The sequence below is a fragment of the Enhydra lutris genome, unplaced genomic scaffold (assembly GCF_002288905.1).
Source record: "Enhydra lutris kenyoni isolate GAN:26980312 unplaced genomic scaffold, ASM228890v2 scaffoldscaffold2, whole genome shotgun sequence".
Taxonomy (NCBI): domain Eukaryota; kingdom Metazoa; phylum Chordata; class Mammalia; order Carnivora; family Mustelidae; genus Enhydra; species Enhydra lutris.
The window spans coordinates 32,127,672-32,145,420 of record NW_019154086.1 but is presented as its reverse complement, the minus strand read 5'-3'; the positions used below and the strand labels follow the sequence as shown (position 1 = coordinate 32,145,420).

General features: G+C 39.9%; 1 protein-coding gene across 2 annotated transcripts in view; it reads right to left on the bottom strand.

The window, feature by feature from the left end:
- LOC111150388 (ventricular zone expressed PH domain containing 1) overlaps positions 1 to 17,749 on the bottom strand; it is a 233,042-nt gene that overhangs the window by 18,311 nt on the left and 196,982 nt on the right. For both annotated transcript variants that reach the window (XM_022507816.1, XM_022507820.1), the window contains one exon: positions 7,114 to 7,231. In XM_022507816.1, the coding sequence (XP_022363524.1) occupies positions 7,114 to 7,231 (118 nt within the window). The remainder of the gene's footprint in view (positions 1 to 7,113; positions 7,232 to 17,749) is intronic.

Here is a 17,749-nt window from a genome sequence, read left to right as displayed (position 1 = left end):
TATATGTATAGTATATACATATAAAGTTATATGTATAGTATATACATATAAAGTTATATGTATAGTATATACATATAAAGTTATATGTATAGTATATACATATAAAGTTATATGTATAGTATATACATATAAAGTTTTATATGTATAAACTTTTTATATGTGTAAACTTCTTTATATATAGCTATATGTTATATATATACACACATACGGTGAAAGATATACATATAATATATACATATAATGAAATATTACTCAGCCATCAAAAAGAATGAAATCTTATCTTTTACAACAACATGGATGAACTGGATTGTATTATGCTAAGCAAAATAAGTCAATCAGAGAAAGACAATTATCATATAGTTTTACTCATATGTGGAATTTAAGAAACAAAACCAGAGGATCATAGGCAAAGGGAGGGGAAAAATAAAATAAGACAAAATTGGAGAGGGAGGCAAGTATAAGAGATTCTTAATTCCAGGAAACAAACTGAGGGTTGCTGGAGGGCAGGTGGGTGGGGGGATGGGATAAAAAGGTGATGAGCATTAAGGAGAGCACATGATTTAATGAGTACTGGGTGTTAAATGCAGTGGGTGAGTAACTGAACTCTACATCTGAAACTAATGTTACACTATATGTTAACTAATTGAGTTTAAATAAAATAAGTTAAAAAAAAAAAGCCAATGGGAGGATTCGGTTGGGAAGAAGAAACAGAATATGTAAGAAAGGGTGATGTGTATGAGAAGGTGGGAAGGATGAGATCCTTCACAAAATATCACCACCTTCTTGAGATATTTGATGACTTTCTGTGGCTGCTAAAAGCACCTGTATGTTATTTATATAGGTGAATGCGTGGCTGAAAAACAAATTTCTTTCCTAATGTGTTTATATAGGTAAATAAGTTAGGGTTACTCTGAAAGGTGATGACTAGAGTTCCTTTGAAATATATTAAGTGCTTTATTTTGGAGGGACATAAAATTTTTTTAAATCAATGTTATCTTAAGCCTGTGTAGCGATAAGAGACTGAGTTACTCACTCTAGTCTGCCTTTTTTTTTAAAATTTTATTTATTTATTTCACAGGCAGAGATCACAAGTAAGCAAAGAGAAAGGCAGAGAGAGAGAGGGAAGCAGGCTCCCTGCCGAGCAAAGAGCCCGATGTGGGGCTCAATCCCGGGGACCGGAAGATCATGACCTGAGCTGAAGGCAGAGGTTTAAGCCACTGAGCCACCCAGGTGCCCCTCTAGTCTGCCTTTTGAAAGCATGTTTCTCCTCCTGGTAGATTGGCTGGAGTCAACTGATTCTCCAAGTGGAAAAGGACACATTTCTATGTACGATGATTTATTTGTGGAGAACCACAGGGTGACTAATGCTTGACTGCCAGTATAAGGCCTATCAGACACTTTTATCTTATTTCAAGATAGGATTGTTGACCTGACAGGAAAAGGCAGAAGGATTAGGTAGTGATGGGAGACGAAGAATAGAAATCAAGCCCTGTAGGGGGCTAGGTTACTGATCTCAGCTTATTTCCCACTGAGGCTCATGTGTTACTAGCAAGTTTACTATGGACTCTGTGTGTATGTGTGTATTGAAAGCTTTTAGTAAAACATTAGATCTGGGTACGATAAAATCCCACGTACAGTAACATTTTCTTCTTATAAACATTTATTTCGCAAAAGTTGCTCCTTTAAGTTTTCAGTTCAGGGTTTATTTAATTTTGAGAAAGCATTAGATTTGAAATTTGCATTTCACAACAAATCCTCTATCTTCCATAGTCATCCTATCACTTAACACTCTCCATGAATTACTCAATAGTCCATCCATACGCCAAATACTTGTTGGGCACTACTGTACGCTGGGTACTGGGTAGGGCATACAAGGATGAAGAATCACCCCTGCTTCACTGTTCAGTGGGGGAGATTGATAAGAACAAGCCCAGAAGTGTGGGCAGAGAATGGAAAGAACAGAGGAGAGGAATCTATTATCTGGGGTGGTGGTGTGTCTGCGTATACTGTGTGTGCGCCCACGTGCAAGCATGTGTGTGTTGTGAGAGAGAGAGGTGAGTGTGTGGTGGGAAGGTTTAAAAGAGAGAGGCATGCCCATGCCAGAAAGGCATAAAACAGGAAAATGGGAAGAGGAGGAAAAGGAAAATGATTTTAGGATAATGATTTATCTGAGTCAATATGTGTGTCTTTATTTTGTCATTAATAGAAAGTATCTTTGCATAACAAGCTGGGGTTCAGTTTGATGTAAGGAATGCGTATTCAGTAGTCACTAGCAGTAGATAAATATGAACACAAGCACCACATTGCTTTTGGTGCTCAAACAACACTGAGCACGTAAGACAGTGTTCTAACATATGTAGTAGGAGGGAAGGCCTCACATGACAAACCTAGGCACCACACAAATCCAAAGTGGGGCTTTCTTCTTGTCACCTCCAAAGTACTGTGAATGTTGACCATGAAATTCAATGGAAAAGTTTCATATTAATGGACTCACAAAGCTATTTGCGGCCTCTGACTTCGGAGGTCATAAGCCTGTTCTCACATGGGCATCTGAGTGGAGAGTTAGCCAGCCCACGCTGAAGGCGTCTGGCAAACGAAAGCCACAAAGGCTATTACCAGTTACCCAGCAGGTGTGAAGAAAATCTCCTCACAAGAGGCCTTTCTTTACTTGCTATCATTTGGAAACCAACTCTGTTTGCCCGTGTGATAAAACAGACAACATGGTTTTATAGCACAAAGATTTGAAATCAAGTTCTAAAGAGGAATCCTGAAAGAAGGTCGTCTGAAAAAAGACATGCTTTCATTTTCTTTCATACGCTAAGGAGCCCTCCTACACAAATACATTCAACATCCAAGTATCTAGTGACTAAGAGAGTAATCACACGGGGAAGCAATCTGATTTACAGAGGAGGACACCCGTGCCAAAACCGAGACGTCTCTAAGTTATTTTTTGTTGGGTGTAAGAACAAGAAATGTCTCAAGTGTCTCAAGAAATAATAGTGAAAGTCACGACCTAGTTCTTCCTTCTCCTTTTGACAAATGTGACTGAACAGAGAGCCAGATGTGTTCCAGGATGGCCGAGCTGACTCACTGTTACTGCTAACATGCACTTGCAGTTCCAAGACATGAGGCCAACTGATAAAGGGGATTTGCTTGGTTTTCCAGAAGGAAGTTCTGTTCTGTTTTATTCACTTGCTCAATCTTGATTCTCTCATTCATGAGGAGTACAGGGATGGGCAATAAACACCACCAAGCAAATCTCAGAGGATTCTTGAGTTATTCCAGTGATTTGCTAATCGTGGACTCTGTACTTTTATAAAATGATTATCGGAAACTGAATCAGCAATCGGAGGGATTAGAAATAGCTTTCACTGTAACCGTTTCCCTCACATAATCATTTCCCACACATGATCACACCAAAGCCCCTCTTCTTTAAGTGGAATAAGTCAGCAGGGAGGAAGATATTATAACATTGTGAAATAATCGGTCTTGGAATTTCAAATAGTCCATGTCCTTAAGTTGGATTTGCCCAAGAGGCGGGAATTTCAGGTTCAGGAATTAATCTGCATTAAATCTTGGTTCTACCTCTTGGTAGCTTTGTGACCTTGGGGAAATTACTTAACTTCTTTGTGTTTCAGTCTCCTCATCTATAAAATGGAGTCAATAATAATGAGAAAAATGTTTAACTCATAGTTAGCATGATAAATGACAGTAATTATAATAATTTTAGGATCTTTAGCCTATTCTAGCCTTCATTTTCCTCTGAATTCATCTGTACCTAACTAGATTCAAAGTGCATTTTACTGACTTAGTAGATATTAAATGCCTGTGAATTTCTGTATGTTGATAAGCGTGTTAGTGGGTGATAAGATTTTGATCTGAAGAAGGGAATGTACTTAGGTGACCACATAAGCCAGATGATTTTCTGTCAATTTCTGAATGAGTCCCATAGTTTAGGGTACACAGTGTTAAGAAGGATTTATATTTTAGGATGTCTTTCCTGATGTCTAATTGAAATTTTCTAAATGCCTCACGTTTTATTCCTCACTTATGGAGATACTGAATAGCATCTTTTTTTCTATACTGGAACAATGAATACTTGACAGCAATTGTTGTATCATTTGTCAATACTTAAATAAAAAACACAAATCCATTTAAAAAATTTCTTTTGCCTTAGACTCCAATCCTGCTTCTTCTTTTTTTTTTTTTTTTAGATTTTATTTATTTATTTGTCAGAGAGAGAGAGGGAGAGAGAGCAAGCACAGGCAGACAGAATGGCAGGCAGAGGCAGAGGGAGAAGCAGGCTCCCTGATGAGCAAGGAGCCCGATGTGGGACTCGATCCCAGGACGCTGGGATCATGACCTGAGCCAAAGTCAGCTGCTTAACCAACTGAGCCACCCAGGCGTCCCCCAACCCTGCTTCTTTAAACCCCATCCTCTCTGAGGCTAAACCTTGTGAGGGGCATCTGGATCCTTCAGGGGCACTGATTAAAACCCAGAATGGTAACAGGACTCAGGCACAGTATGTCAGGTGCTACATTAGGGAAGTGGGCCACTTGTTTTATATCTACTGACTTCTCTCAAGGAGGAAAGAAGCACCAACCTCCATTTACTAGATTCACAATGCACTGAGTATGGTATAGTGATATATTTGATTTGATTAACACATAACCACAGTTTTGAAACATCTTATTTTAACACTCGAGGTGTATCTGATGTTGCCATTCCCAAATATTATTCATTCATTCAATCACTCAGCAAGTATTCATTGCGTGCCATAAACATATGAGGGTGTCTGCTAGACTTTTCCATATATACTGGCTGACCCTAACTGGATTCTGAATCCTTTCAGAGTGGAGATTTTGCACCTTACTCATATTTTGTCCCAAGCCACAGCCTGTAGAAGACATTCGATCAAGGCAACACACATACTTACATAAATGAACAGTGGGATGCAGGTACTATGCTTGCTGTGTGTAACCAAACAATAAAATATTTATTCCTAGTTATTCCTTGACCATATTTAAACTCACAATTGAAGAACATGAAGGCAGCCATCGTCTGCATGAATAATGTGTTAGCGGTATTATGTCAGACCTTTCATTTATATGAAATGTATAACCTATACCCTTATATCAAAACAAGATGAGATCAACAACCTACATAAATTTTTCAGGGAATCGGGAGTTCTTGGTGAAAATTATAGTTTAAAATAAGATTTCTTGCAGGCTTGCATCCCCTTTTATGTAGCAAAAGGAAATGAGCAAAGAAATGTAACCACACGGAAGTTTTTGGGGCCAAACATTTTGATTCAATATGTTCTGTTATAAAATATTTGGCTTTGTTTGAGTCTTTATTGCTGTGTGTTCTCAGTCTATATTTAACGGTGAGAAACACAAGTAAGAAAGAGTAAATTGCAAAATGTCCTTTTCAAGTGTATGGCAGCGAATTTGAGAAAACATATATTAAAGGAACACTTTGTGTTTCTAACTTCCAGACCCTTCTCGGAGGCCTCCATTGGCCAGAAATGCTGAAATGTTTATTGAACTAAGGACTCAGCTGACTTGGAATGAGAATTCTTAAGAGTCTCTCAGAGCCACCTAAGATAAGTGCCTTACTTCGCCATGTTCTCAAATAAAGTTTCTTTTACGCCCTGTCTTTTTCATAGGTGAAGTCAGGTTTAATTAGAAAGTTGTATAATGGAGACTTTCAATTCCCCAATTTCTTATTTGCCCAAATTAACTTATTAAAATTGGGTGTTCACTCTGGCATCAGCTCAACACAGACTCTGTAATGGGCCAACAATCTGTGCCTCACAGGGGCCGCCATCCTTCACTGCCAGCTTCCTCCAGCCACAACCTTTTCTGTGGGGGAAGACCTTTTAATTGGTCCCTCTCAGAGCCCCTCTCATCCCCATCTGGCCAAATAAAGACACTTTTTTTCCATTCAGCCTTATCTTCTCAGCAGTTAGCAAGAGAACAGACTTGCCACAATGGATAATCTTTAAGAGGTCCCCAAATCCTAAAATGGAGGTTACGGATATAAGGGCTGTGGGGGGGGGGGTTGTCACCCGTGACTCTCTAGAGAATGGATCACCTACAAAGTGGATTTTCAACGGGGTTTGAACACTGTTCTCTTAGTTGAAACTGCAGTTCGTGAGCAGTGTCCGTGTTGAGAAGTCTGGGTCCTCTCAGAAGGCAAGTGAGTGATGAAATAGTCCATTTCAAAGGACAGCATAACTTTCTGAAGACAGACATATTACCGACCTAATTCCACTGGTCCGATTGGGACATGCGTAATGAGGAGGCAGAGCGGTGGAATGTTAACCATGGCCCCTGGAGTCAGCTTGGGTTCAAATCCTACTATTGTTCATTTATTACCTGTGTGACCTCAGTTAATCAAATTGCTCTGTGCCTCAGTTTCCCCATCAGTGAAATGGAGATAATGTTAGTACCAACCTGATAAGATCATTATAAATGTTAATGAACTATACCTAACACATTTAGCAAGGGCTGGGCTCATATTCACTAATAATTGTTACTTTTAGGCAAGGTCAGTAGACCAAATTCCTTGGGCAGCAGAAAGGGAGTGAGAGGGCAAATAACAGCTATGAAGGTATTCCTCAAATCCTCACTCTTCAAAAGTTTCACTTTTTATGTAGCTCCATCACGAAACAGGAGTGTGAGGGATGACCTCGAGATGACAGGGTTGGTGCCTGCATTCACTCCCTGAGTCTGATCTCCTTCCTTCGGGGCTTTTGAGAGTTTGGTTGTTTTTCTCTAACCCTTGGGTCACCTGGGCTGAAATGAATGCTTTCATGGAAAAACAGTCTGTACAGTTTCCTTGATAACTACATACAGGTAAGGTGTCGCTTCTCTTGCTTGTTTCTGGCTTATGTGTCTCTCCCTTTCCACATCTTCCCTTTCTCTCACTCCCACTTTGGTGAGATACCTTTCCCAGCACAAGGCAGAGGCGATCAGGCACCCCTCTGTGTATTATTACAACGTAGGATGTGAGACGAAGGCCAATGAGAAATGCAGGGCTCAGAGGTCCCTGTGAATCCCAGGGGCACGAGCGATTCTGAGCAGCAAGTGGACAGGAGAGGTCTCTCACCGGTCGCTTTCTCGGGATTGTTGCACATGAAGCATTGCCATGCTCCTGCCGCTTCGCTGAAGCCAAATACATCAAAGAATCTCACTTCTTCCAGATGGAGCTGTACCTGGTCCAGATCCTGTTCCAGGAACACAAAGCACAAAGAACCCATAAGCTGATCTGCCTGCTATGTAGCATTCTGGGACTTAAAGAAGGGACATGGGAGTAGGGTGGCCAGTGCTCAGACTTGGTGCTAAGGACAAGGAAGGAGCAGTGAGAAAACCTCTACTGGCCCATCCTGCATGACCGCAGCCATCTCAAGCCCTTCCAAGGGAGTTCTCTGCAATGTGGAGGGCAGTGAGCTTGGGCCTCAGGGTTGGGGGTGAAGCCTGAAGTGGCCCAGCATTTTCTTGCATCTAATGTCTGCTCCAGACATTAGAGGGATAAAAAGGAGGGGGAGCCATGTGGCAATGTGGTTGAAAGGAATGCTACGGGGGAGTTTGTCTTTTATGTACAGTTTGCGTAAAGTTGAGAATCGAGTATCCATCTCAAAAAATTATTTTTGTTAGGCTAGCTTTGCAGGGGGCTGATGGGAAATGTGTGGGAGAGGGTTTAATCCCTCAGCCCTTGGCTCTGGCACTGTTTCAGTTCTACCTTTTATCTTAAGATTATATGCAAATCTTGCATTATATTCCATGATATGGCTGTATTGATTTTAATGGAAAATAATGTCTTAAACTACTTATCAGTAAATTAATTAATTTTCCCCCCCAATAGCTGAATTGAATTGATGCACCAAGAAGACTGTCCTTGTCTTATGTGCCCCGTGTCATTGTGCCAATGCATTCCTGCTTAAGAGGCAGAGGAGAGAGGTTCCATTACACTGCAAATGGATGGAATACGATTAGCCTAACCAAATTAAATAGCTCTACTGTCCTCCTGAGGCTTTCCTATTATGTAAATGACTTGTAGCCTCTGCTACGGGGTGGTCAGAACCTCACTCTTAAAAGCTTGCTTTCCTAAGAGGGATTTAATGTCTTTGCCAGCTAGCCTTACACGTGCCCAGTTGACGGATGTGTTTGTCCTCTGTTGAGATTTTATTCCCTTTCCTCTGGTCCACACGCTGTGATCTTCTACCCAGAGTAACAGCGTAAGCCCGAAAGCCCCAGGGATGGAGGCTCTGTGTGTGCTGCTTCTGATGGATCTAAAATAGAGAATGGGCAAGTGGCTTCCTAGTTTCTACTCCAAAGTTCCTGTTTCCCAGGTCTGCATTTCTTGACAGAGGTGAGAAATATGCCAAACTCTAAGATTCTTGGGAGAATGAACATCCACTTTGTTCAAAGTTGTAGTCCGAGAATCTAGTCCAGCATCAGGAATGGATTCACAGCAATGGCTTGCAAGCCCAATGTAAAGTTTTCCAATGACCTACGTGAAAGTATTATGAACATTTAAAGGGGATTATTTAAGAGCACATTTATATTCACTGGAACATAAACACAATGAAGGCAGGGATTTTCTCTGTTATAATGGCTATTATGATCTCAGCACTAAAAATGCCTATCACATAAGCAAGCATTAAATAAATATTTGTAGAATAATGAAAGGCATAAACTGGGACTAGAAATAAATACTTTTCAGCACTCTTTATTAAGACCATTATGGCTTGTGTTCTGGGATTGGACATCTTGGAGGCTCAACATGCTGAATACGGCATTTTCAGTTGCAAAGTTTAATACTTTTTTTTTTTTTTTTTAAATCATGTTCCCAAGATAAAGGCTGAAGAAGCACCTGGGAGTTTTGCAGGTTTCAAAGGATGAAATCTATATTAAAATTTATGGGGAAAAAGCAGATGTTCATAAATATCAGTTTCAAAACTGCTAAGTCTCTGAAGTCTATGCTTGGCCATTGGCATGCAGATCACTTCTCTATTTCTCACACAACTAGGGATCAATTTCTCATTCACCACAAACACCGCTAACAAACAAAGTACTTAAAATAATACGTAAGGGTTCCTTTATTTTTCCTGTTCAGAGGCCAGAAATGTCCCAGGTTGTTTACTTATAATCCGCATTTGTCTTGGCAAAAAGTTACTTGAAAAGTTTAGGACAGATGGTGAGCTACATTCCAGTATTCAAGTGCTGAAGTCAAAAGCAGACTTACTTCTTCAGAGGATTAGGTGTTGTGCGAAGGGAATTGACTGAAGAAGGTGGATGGTAATTCTATGAACTGTTGAAATCAGCTGTAACAGCCAACTTTGGATATAGACAGATGAAATACACGTAGTTCCATATTGTTGGAAAATCAAAGCAGAATCAATTACAAAATAAGCAAACAAAACCCGTCAACCAGTAATACCTAAGTTTTTGGAGTTTCGGTTTCCTGACTGTGCGTGATGTCATTATTTCTCTCTCTTACTTAACTTCTTTACCCTTCTGGGTCCTATAGCTTCCCAGGCCTTGCCCAAGATCGCTTATACGGCTCTTTTTTTTTTTTTTTAAATACAAGGGAACTAAAATTGTTTTGTTAAAAGAATTATAAGCTTCTTTTAAAACAACTAGATTCCAGAAGAACAATAAAAAGCATGCATATCTAAGTATAGTCCCTCTCTGAGTATTCTAGTTCAATGCGATTATGGTGGACAGACCCTAGTGTGACCCCCCTCCACTGCCCCCAATAATTCCCCTCTCCTGGTATTCTTCCCCTCATCTAATCCCTTTCCCTTATGTGTGGAAGAGACCTATGACTTGCTTCTGAGAAAATGGCAAAGATGGTAAGATACCAATCCCATGTTTACATTATTTTTTTTTAAAGATTTTATTTATTTATTTGACAGACAGAGATCACAAGTAGGCAGAGAGGCAGGCAGAGAGAGAGAGAGACGGAAGCAGGCTCCCTGGTGAGCAGAGAGCCCGATGTGGGGCTTGATCCCAGGACCCTGAGATCACGACCTGAGCCGAAGGCAGAGGCTTTAACCCACTGAGCCACCCAGGCGCCCCCTATGTTTACATTATTATGTGTATACACACATGCACCACATACACTGCTCACATATGCATACACACCACACACACCCCTATATTGTAAGCAGATGCAATTGGGAGACTCTTCTGCTGGCCTTGTGGAAGCAAGCTGCCATGTTGTGAAACACCTGTGGAGAGTTACACCTGGCAGGTAACTGTGGGTTTCCTCTAGGACATAAAGGCTGCCTTCAGCCAATAGTCAGTACGAGTCCCAGGTCTTTATAGTCTTACCACCCCAAATAAATAGTAACTGCCAACAACCTAAGCACTTTTGGAAGCAGACCCTTCCCATTCAAATCTCCAAATGAGACCATAGCCAAACCAATATCTTGATTTTGCAGCCTAGGGAGACCTTGAACAGAAGACCTGGTTAAGTCACAAGCAGATTCTTAACCCAAGGAAACTGTGAGATAACAGATATTGTTTTAAGTTGCTAGGTTTTGGTAATTTGTTATGCAGCATTAAGAATCAATACTGAGGAGGAAGAGGAGTCAAGATGGCGGAGTAGCAGGCTGAGACTGCATCAGGTAGCCGGAGATCAGCTAGATAGCTTATCAATCCATTGCGAACACTTACAAATCCAACAGGAGACCGAAGAGAAGAACAGCAACAATTCTAGAAACAGAAAATCGACCACTTTCTGAAAGGTAGGACCGGCGGAGAAGTGAATCCAAAGCGACAGGAAAATAGACCGCAGCGGGAGGGGCCGGCTCCTGGCAAGCGGCAGAGCAATGGAACACAAAATCAGGACTTTTAAAGTCGTTCCGCTGAGGGACATCGCTCCAGAGGCTAAACTGGGGTGAAGCCCATGTGGGGTCAGCGTGGCCCCAGGTTGCGCGGGGTCAAAGAAGGATCGGGGGTGTCTGAGTGTCGCAGAGCTTACAAGTATTAGAGCGGGGAAGCCGGCTACAGAGACAGAGCCGAGGAGTGAGCTCTCAGCTCAGGGTTACCTTGAACCAGTTGCATGCTGGGTGAGCTTGGAGCATGGCTGGAGACCAAGGAGACAGAGTGATTGAGCGCTTTTCTCTGAGGGCACACTGAGGAGTGGGGCCCCGAGCTCTCGGCTCCTCTGGGCCGGAGACTGGGAGGCCACCATTTTCATTCCTGTCCTCTGGAACTCTACGAAAGCGCTCAGGGAACAAAAGCTCCCAAAAGCAAACCCGAGTGGATTACTTAGCTCTGCCCCTGATAAGGGCGGTGCAATTCCGCCTGGGGCAAAGACACTTGAGAATCACTACAACAGGCCCCGCAAAAGATCAACAAGAAATCCAGCCAGGACCAAGTTCAGGTACCAAGGAGAACAGCAGAATTCCAGAGGAGGAGAAAGCAAAACATGGAATTCATGGCTTTCTCCCCATGATTCCTTAGTCTTGCAGTTAATTTTTTTTTAATTTTATTTTTTTTCTTCTTCTAAATTTTTTTTAACTTTTACCCTTTCCTCTTTTAACGTTTTTTAACTAGTTTACCTTAACAATACCTTTCATAAAAAAAAAATAATCTTCTTTGAAACTTCATTATTATAGTCATATTTTATCCTTCATTGTATCTAACTTTATTTTTTATATACACGTAGGGTTTTTTCTTCTAAAAAATTTGGGGTACAACTTCTCCTAATAGATCAAAATATGCCCTAAATCTAGCTCCGGGCTTGTTCTAGTCTCCAGCCCGAGCAAAATCTCTCCACTTTCTTTTTCTTTATTCTCCCAACCAACTTGCTTTATCAACTCCTTTTTAAGAAATATTTAAAAAAATTTTTTTTTCATCTTTATAGGCATATTCCATCCCTTCATTGTGTTTACCCTTATATATGTTTTTCATTCTTTAAAATTTTGGGAAGTAGTTTCTTCTAAGAGACCAAAACTCCCAAAATTAAGTGGGTGACCCTGTTCTAGTCACCAGTCTAATATATATATTTTTTCTTTTTTATATTTTTTAAAATTTGTTTTCTTTTTTTTTTTTTTTTAATTTTTTTTTCTGAACTTCTTTTTATCCCCTTTCTCCCCCCCATGATTTGGGATCTCTTCTGATTTGGTTAAAGCACATTTTCCTGGGGTCTTTGCCACCCTTTTATAATTTTATTTGCTCTTTCATATATTCTTATCTGGACAAAATGACAAGGCAGAAAAACTCACCACAAAAGAAAGAATAAGAGGCAATACCGAAGGCTAGGGACCTAATCAATACAGACATTGGTAATATGTCAGATCTAGAGTTCAGAATGACGATTCTCAAGGTTCTAGCCGGGCTCGAAAAAGGCATGGAAGATATTAGAGAAACCCTCTCTGGAGAGATAAAAGCCCTTTCTGGAGAAATAAAAGAACTAAAATCTAAACAAGTTGAAATTTAAAAAGCTTTTAATGAGGTGCAATAAAAAATGGAGGCTCTTACTGCTAGGATAAATGAGGCAGAAAAAAGAATTAGTGATGTAGAAGACCAAATGACAGAGAATAAAGAAGCTGAGCAAAAGAGAGACAAACAAATACTGGACCACGAGGGGAGAATTCGAGAGATAAATGACACCATAAGATGAAACAACATTAGAATAATTGGGATTCCAGAAGAAGAAGAAAGAGAGAGGGGAGCAGAAGGTATATTGGAGAGTTATTGTAGAGAATTTCCCTAATATGTCAAAAGGAACAAACATCAAAATCCAGGAGGTTCAGAGAACCCCCCTCAAAATCAATAAGAATAGGTCCACACCACGTCACCTAATAGTAAAATTTACAAGTCTTAGTGACAAAGAGAAAATCCTGAAAGCAGACTGGGAAAAGAAGTCTGTAACATACAATGGTAAAAATATTAGATTGGCAGTGGACCTATCCACAGAGACCTGGCAGGCCAGAAAGAACTGGCATGATATATTCAGAGCACTAAACAAGAAAAACATGCAGCCAAGAATACTATATCCAGCTAGGCTATCATTGAAAATAGTAGGAGAGATAAAAAGCTTACAGGAAAACAAAAACTGAAAGAATTTGCAAACAGCAAACCAGCTCTATAGGAAATATTGAAAGGGGTCCTCTAAGCAAAGAGAGACCCTAAAAGTAGTAGATCAGAAAGGAACAGACAATATACAGTTACAGTCACCTTACAGGCAATACAATGGCACTAAACTCATATCTCTCAATAGTTACCCTGAATGTTAATGGGCTAAATGCCCCAATCAAAAGACACAGGGTATCAGAATGGATTAAAAAAAAACCTATCAATATGCTCCCTACAAGAAACTCATTTTAGACCTGAAGACACCTCCAGATTTAAAGTGAGGGGGTGGAAAACAATTTACCATGCTAATGGACATCAGAAGAAGGCTGGGGTGGCAATCTTTATATCAGATCAATTAGACTTTAAGCCAAAGACTATAACAAGAGATGAGGAAGGACACTATATTATACTCAAAGGGTCTGTACAACAAGAAAATCTAACAATTTTAAATATCTATGCCCCTTGGGAATGCAAGCTGGTGCAACCACTCTGGAAAACAGCATGGAGGTTCCTCAAAATGTTGAAAATAGAACTACCCTATGACCCAGCAATTGCACTGCTGGGTATTTACCCTAAAGATACAAACGTAGTGATCCGAAGGGGCACGTGCACCCGAATGTTTATAGCAGCAATGTCTACAATAGCCAAACTATGGAAAGAACCTAGATGTCCATCAACAGACGAATGGATAAAGAAGATGTGGTATATATACACAATGGAATACTATGCAGCCATCAAAAGAAATGAAATCTTGCCATTTGCGACGACGTGGATGGAACTAGAGGGTATCATGCTTAGCGAAATAAGTCAATCGGAGAAAGACAACTATCATATGATCTCCCTGATATGAGGGAGAGGAGATGCAACATGGGGGGTTAAGGGGGTAGGAGAAGAGTAAATGAAACAAGATGGGATTGGGAGGGAGACAAACCATAAGTGACTCTTAATCTCACAAAACAAACTGAGGGTTAATGGGGGGGTGTGGGGGGGTGGGATTATGGACATTGGGGAGGGTATGTGCTATGGTGAGTGCTGTGAAGTGTGTAAACCTGGCGATTCACAGACCTGTACCCCTGGGGATAAAAAGATATTATATGTTTATGAAAAATAAAATTAAAAAAAAAAAAGTTAATGGTCATAACAATGAATTCTGGAACACTGAAAAGAAATAATAATAAAAAAAAAAATATCTATGCCCCTAACTTCGGTGCAGCCAACTATATAAACCAATTAATAACAAAATCAAAGAAACACATCGACAATAATACAATAACCGTAGGGGACTTTAACACTCCCCTCACTGAAATGGACAGATCATCCAAGCAAAAGATCAACAAGGAAACAAAGGCCTTAAATGACACACTGGACCAGATGGACATCACAAATATATTCAGAACATTCCATCCCAAAGTAACAGAATACACATTCTTCTCTAGTGCACATGGAACATTCTCCAGAATAAATCACATCTTGGGTCACAAATCAGGTCTCAACCAATATCAAAAGATTGGGATCATTCCCTGCATATTTTCAGACCAAAATGCTCTGAAGCTAGAACTCAATCACAGGAGGAAATTTGGAAAGAACCCAAATACATGGAGACTAAACAGCATCTTTCTAAAGAATGAAAGGGTCAACCAAGAAATTAAGGAAGAATTGAAAATATTCATGGAAACAAATGATAACGAAAACACAACTGTTCAAAATCTGTGGGACACAGCAAAGGCAGTCCTGAGAGGAAAATATATAGCGGTACAAGCCTTTCTCAAGAAACAAGAAAGGTCTCAAATACACAACCTAACCCTACACCTAAAGGAGCTAGAGAAAGAACAACAAAGAAAGCCTAAACCCAGCAGGAGAATAGAAATCAGTAAGATCAGAGCAGAAATCAATGAAATAGAAACCAAAAAGACAATAGAACAAATCAACGAATTTAGGAGCTGGTTCGTTGAAAGAATTAATAAGATTGATAAACCCCTGGCCAGACTTATCAAAAAGAAAAGAGAAAGGACCCAAATAAATAAAATCATGAACGAAAGAGGAGAGATCATAACCAACACCAAAGAAATACAAACGATTATAAGAACATATTATGAACAACTCTATGGCAACAAATTCGACAATCTGGAAGAAATGGATGCATTCCTGGAGACGTATAAACTACCATAACTGAACCAGGAAGAAATAGAAAACCTGAACAGACCTATAACCAGTAAGGAGATTGAAACAGTCATCAAAAATCTCCAAACAAAAGCCCAGGGCCAGATGGCTTCCCAGGGGAATTCTACCAAACATTTAAAGAAGAACTAATTCCTATTCTCCTGAAACTGTTCCAAAAAACAGAAATGGAAAGGAAACTTGCAAACTCATTTTATGAGGCCAGCATCACCTTGATCCCAAAACCAGACAAGGATCCCATCAAAAAAGAGAATTACAGACCAATATCCTCGATGAATACAGATGCAAAAATTCTCACCAAAATACTAGCCAATAGGATCCAACAGTACATTAAAAAGATTATTCACCACGACCGAGTGGGATTTATTCCAGGGATGCAAGTTTGGTTCAACATCCACAAATCAATCAATGTGATACAATAATAAAAGAAAGAACAAGAACCATATGATACTCTCAATAGATGCTGAAAAAGCATTTGACAAAGTACAACATCCCTTCCTGATCAAAACTCTTCAAAGTGTAGGGATAGAGGGCACATACCTCAATATCATCAAAGCCATCTATGAAAAACCCACCACAAATATCATTCTCAATGGAGAAAAACTGAAAGCTTTTCCGCTAAGATCAGAAACACGGCAGGGATGTCCATTATCACCACTGCTATTCAACATAGTACTAGAAGTCCTAGCCTCAGCAATTAGGCAACAAAAAGAAATTAAAGGCATCCAAATCGACAAAGAATAAGTCAAACTATCACTTTTTGCAGATGATATGATACTATATGTGGAAAACCCAAAAGGCTCCACTCCAAATCTGCTAGAACTTGTACAGGAATTCAGTAAAGTGTCAGGATATAAAATCAATGCACAGAAATCAGTTGCATTTCTCTACACCAATAACAAGACAGAAGAAAGAGAAATTAAGGTGTCAATCCCATTTACAGTTGCACCCAAAACCATAAGATACCTAGGAATAAACCTAACCAAAGAGGCAAAGAATTTCTACTCAGAAAACTATAAAGTACTCATGAAAGAAATTGAGGAAGACACAAGGAAATGGAAAAATGTTCCATGCTCCTGGATTGGAAGAATAAATATTGTGAAAATATCTATGCTACCTAAAGCAATCTACACATTTAATGCAATCCCTATCAAAATCCCATCCATTTTTTTCAAAGAAATGGAACAAATAATCCTAAAATTTATATGGAACCAAAAAGACCTTGAATAGCCAAAGGAATATTGAAAAAGAAAGCCAAAGTTGGTGGCATCACAATTCCGGACTTCAAGCTCTATTACAAAGCTGTCATCATCAAGACAGTATGGTACTGGCACAAAAACAGACACATAGATCAATGGAACAGAATAGAGAGCCCAGAAATAGACCCTCAACTCTATGGTCAACTAATCTTTGACAAAGCAGGAAGGAATGTCCAATGGAAAAAAGACAGTCTGTTCAATAAACGGTTTTGGGAAAATTGGACAGCCACATGCAGAAAAATGAAATTGGACCATTTCCTTACACCACACACGAAAATAGACTCCAAATGGATGAAGGACCTCAATGTGAGAAAGGAATCCATCAAAATCCTTGAGGAGAACACAGGCAGCAACCTCTTCGACCTCAGCCACAGCAACTTCTTCCTTGGAACACCGCCAAAGGCAAGGGAAGCAAGGGCAAAAATGAACTATTGGGATTTCATCAAGATCAAAAACTTTTGCACAGCAAAGGAAACAGTTAACAAAACCAAAAGACAACTGACAGAATGGGAGAAGGTATTTACAAGTGACATATCAGATAAAGGGCTAGTATCCAAAATCTATAAAGAGCTTAGCACACTCAACACCCAAAGAACAAATAATCCAATCAAGAAATGGGCAGAGGACATGAACAGACATTTCTGCAAAGAAGACATCCAGATGGCCAACAGACATATGAAAAAGTGCTCCACATCACTCAGCATCAGAGAAATACAAATCAAAACCAGAATGAAATACCACCTCACACCAGTCAGAATGGCTAAAATTAGCAAGTCAGGAAATGACAGATGCTGGCGAGGATGCAGAAAAAGGGGAACCCTCCTACACTGTTGGTGGGAATGCAAGCTGGTGCAGCCACTCTGGAAAACAGCATGGAGGTTCCTCAAAAAGTTGAAAATAGAGCTACCCTCTGACCCAGCAATTGCACTACTGGGTATTTACCCTAAAGATACAAATGTAGTGATCCGAAGGGGCACATGAATGTTTATAGCAGCAATGTCCACAATAGCCAAACTATGGAAAGAACCTCGATGTCCATCAACAGATGAATGGATAAAGAAGAGGTGGTGTATATACACAATGGAATATTATGCAGCAATCAAAAGAAATGAAATCTTGCCATTTGCGACGACGTGGATGGAACTAGAGGGTATTATGCTTAGCGAAATAAGTCAATCGGAGAAAGACAACTATCATATGATCTCCCTGATATGT